Source organism: Rosa chinensis, chromosome 5, assembly GCF_002994745.2.
Source record: "Rosa chinensis cultivar Old Blush chromosome 5, RchiOBHm-V2, whole genome shotgun sequence".
Lineage (NCBI taxonomy): Eukaryota > Viridiplantae > Streptophyta > Magnoliopsida > Rosales > Rosaceae > Rosa > Rosa chinensis.
Genome location: NC_037092.1, coordinates 35738507 through 35742211, shown reverse-complemented (window position 1 = coordinate 35742211; position 3705 = coordinate 35738507). Strand labels below are relative to the sequence as shown.

Here is a 3705-nt window from a genome sequence, read left to right as displayed (position 1 = left end):
ACTTAAAAATCACACAAATCAAATCATAGCAACTCCTACATAAAATTTAGTTCAGGAGATTACGTAAAGGCCAAACAATTCAAAAATAAAAGAAAGGAAATAAATAAGAAAATCAAACAACCCACGCTAAATCCAATGAATCACCATTTCAACTCCATTGAATACTCAAGCATTTTAAATACAAACACATGTCCCTCTTGGACAATAGAAGAAAGAACACACACCCGAAACTCTCTTTTAGAAACGTGTACTCATGAGTCGTAAGTAACACCCTTGTTACCCCCATGAAATACAATGGTAGACAGACTAGAGCTCTAACTGAATCATAACCAATCACCCAGCCAAGTGGTGTTAGGATAGTTTGAATACTTAGAGTGTCAGCACTATTAAAGAGGATCTTACTTATACAGTTACTCTTTCTAACATGTTCACTATAGGCGAGTCACTGTGTGTATTGTTGCATCTTTCTATATTAATAGATTAGCACACCCTCTTTCGAGAAAAAAAAAAAAAGGAAAAAAAAAAAACTAAAAATGGTCTCGCATAGAGAAACCTTTCTAAGAAATGTTTTTTAAAAATTTATGACAATAACCTTAAAAACCCTAAGATTTCTCCTATACTCTTTTTAACTTTCATGAAATTAGTCGATTTGCCGATGTTTCGATATATTTTCTTTATAGACCTTTTTTTCATGTGAGTAAAAAAAATATCTTACCAATAATGGATAAAAATAATATAAAAAAGAAAGTTTTAGGAAAAAGAGTAAAGCATTGGCCCCCCAAAGAGAAAAAGCTAAGTTTTCATTTTTAAGAATTTTTGCCAAAGAGACAAAACTGCCCTTAAAATCCCTAAAGGTCATCATCTTGTCTTTACATTTCTTGAAACTGGTCTATTATTGAAACCCGCCGCTATCTCGAGATAGTTTCTTCTAGACCTTCTTCTCTGTGATTTCATACTAGTGGCTCTCTCGCACCTTGTTATCAGTTCGACCCTTACAGTTTCACGATCGATCTCAGCCAAATCCAGAGGTAAAAATCATTGTTAGATTTCGTATAATTATAATAGTTTATTTTTATCTGGTATAATTGCAGTGGTTAACTGAATGATTCTATATTTTAGATTTTTTTTCATTGGTGTTTTAAATTTTTGTTTGTTGCAGAATTCGAGTGTTTTTTTTTTGTGGCTGGCTAGCTTTGCAACCTTGATTTTTCATTTCTATGTTGTTATGAGAAAGAAATTGCGTACTTGAATGAAAGACCAATAAACATTCCGATGATTCAATTTTGGAATCTGATTTGTGATTTATGCATGAGTTCAATTGCGAAATTGAATTGCATCCTATTTAAGTATGAAACTCATTTGTTTTCCCCAATAAGTCACTATTAAATTTTCACAACATATTTATAATCAATTTGTCTAAACAATCCCTTCCATTACTTTGTGCTCATAATTTATTAACTTAATGCATCAATACATGAATTAAGGCTGTCAATGGGTCGTGTCCGATTAGGTTCGTGTCGGGTCAATGTATTCGTCGTGTCGCAAGATATAAACCCAAACCCAACTCATTTAATAATCGTGTCAAAAATTTAAACCCAAACCCAACCTATTTATTAAACGGGTTACCCGTTTCCAACCCGCTTAACCCATTTAACAAATATGTTGTGTTGTGTTAGACAAAATGACTCATTTAAGTAACAATGTGACCCATTTAACTAAAAAAATGCATAAGTTGATTAAATTCACTAAAAACTCCACAAGAAGAAGGATATAAATAATTATATATATTCATAAATAATTAAATCCAATACTTATAAAGCAAAATATTTCAAATTGTCTAATCCTATGATCAAATACTCCCAACATCCAAACTTTTAAGAAGAAGTATAGCATAATCGTGTTATACGGGTTCACTTCGTGTTGGCGGGTTGACCTGTAGCCGACTCATTTATTAAATGGGTCACGGCGGGTTGACCCACGGCTGTCCCGCTTTTTAATCGTGCGGGTTCAACCCGCTTTATTTCATGTGAGTTTCGAGTCGTGTTATCGGGTCGTGTTATCGGGTCGTGTCGGAATTGACAGCCCTAACATGAATGTGTCACTCAATTAGTAATAAACCAATTTCATATAAGGGTAAATTAATGATAAGTAGTGGTAAACTGATGAGAGGCAGTTGTATTAGTCTATCTTTATACAAAGTTAGTCTAGCTAGTGCTACATAAAAGGGTTAACGTTGATGTGTTGATGAACTGATGAAATAGTTTAGTATACGTACTTAAATCAAGTATATTGGCCAAGATATAAGTTAAATTCAAAACACTAATGACAAAAAAAAAAAAAATTCCTACAAATACCTCATCTATACCTTATTAATTTCTAGTTTATTGTCATGATTCAAGTTTTAATTATCTAATGAAGATGATTTGTGAACTATGTTTTCTGCATGTACACTCAATAGATGGCGGATGACAATAAAAGAGGGAAATTTGTCCCACATATTCCATTTGATTTGATATTTGAGATCTTGACCTGGGTGTCCATTGAGCACTTACTCAGATTCCAATGTGTTTGCAAGGACTGGTATGCCTTGATTCGAAACCCCAAGTTCATAGAAAGGCAGTTTGAACGAGCTAGTAGCTTTCAGAAAATTAGTGATCTTGTAAAAGAGGAAATCGATGGCATACTACAGCCTATTAATGTCAACCAAAAATACAAGAAGTTTGTGAGTTGTTTTGGCTTGTTTTTAGAGATGAGTCTTACTGATAGTCGATCATGCCGCATCAGAAACCCGGTAACCCGCCAAGTAGTCTATTTGCCTCTTGCACACAAGGGTGCGAACCAATATGACTTTGCTCTCAATAAAGTCACTGGTGAGTGTAAAGTGGTATGTTACTATCACAATGGTAATTGTGAAGCAGGGTTTCAAGTCATAACTGTTGGAGATGAGCAGTGGAGGCCAATGAGACATCCAAACCAAGAGTTGTTAGAACAAGGCATACTTTTTGCCGATCATGGAGCGTATATTGGAGCAAACAATGGGATTGGACATTTTGCTGACTTGATTGAAGATGGAGAAGGTTACCGACTAGAAGTGCACACTTTGGAGAAGTGGAAGGAATGCATCATAAGTACTTGCCGTGTGCCACAAGAAGCTTTCGAAGACTTGTCTGAAGTTCTGTTTTGCCAATGGGATGGGCGTGTTGCTGTTGCGAAGATTGGAGATGAAGATATCAGTGTTTTGAGGTTGGAGGATTACATGGAGAATAGGTGGACCGAAAGAAAGATTGTGGTTCAGTTGGAAATTTTGAAGGACGAGCCGGATTTGGATGAGGAGATCATTAAGTTGCGTGCTTGTTCTAATGAACTCACCATAGATGCCGCTGGTTCAAGAATTTACTATGATATGACAAGGCAGGTGGTTTTAGCCGAATATGACATGGAAAGCACAAATGAAGATGAAGCATTCACTTGGCTTAGGCCAAGCCTTATGGCTCTCAAGGGAATGAAACGAGAAGAGTAATTGTAAGGTAAGGCGAGAGAAATGGAAGGGCTAGCTGATGTGCATATGTATAACAGACACTTGTTATATGAATGCCTAGGCCTGAGGTAAGTTTCTGTATTTCAGGCATAAGACTATTGTGTTAATTTCATGCCCAGTTATGCATGCATGATGCATATATTGGTGCTTTGCATTTGAGACGTTAC

General features: G+C 35.6%; 1 protein-coding gene across 1 annotated transcript; it reads left to right on the top strand.

Annotated features, from left to right (window-relative positions):
* The first annotated feature begins 889 nt into the window (after positions 1–889).
* On the top strand, positions 890–3705 carry LOC112203722 (F-box/kelch-repeat protein At4g19930-like). Its single transcript, XM_024344647.2, has 2 exons — positions 890–1028; positions 2459–3705. Exon 2 carries the CDS (start codon positions 2459–2461, stop codon positions 3518–3520), a length of 1062 nt encoding a protein of 353 aa, XP_024200415.1. The 5' UTR covers positions 890–1028; the 3' UTR covers positions 3521–3705.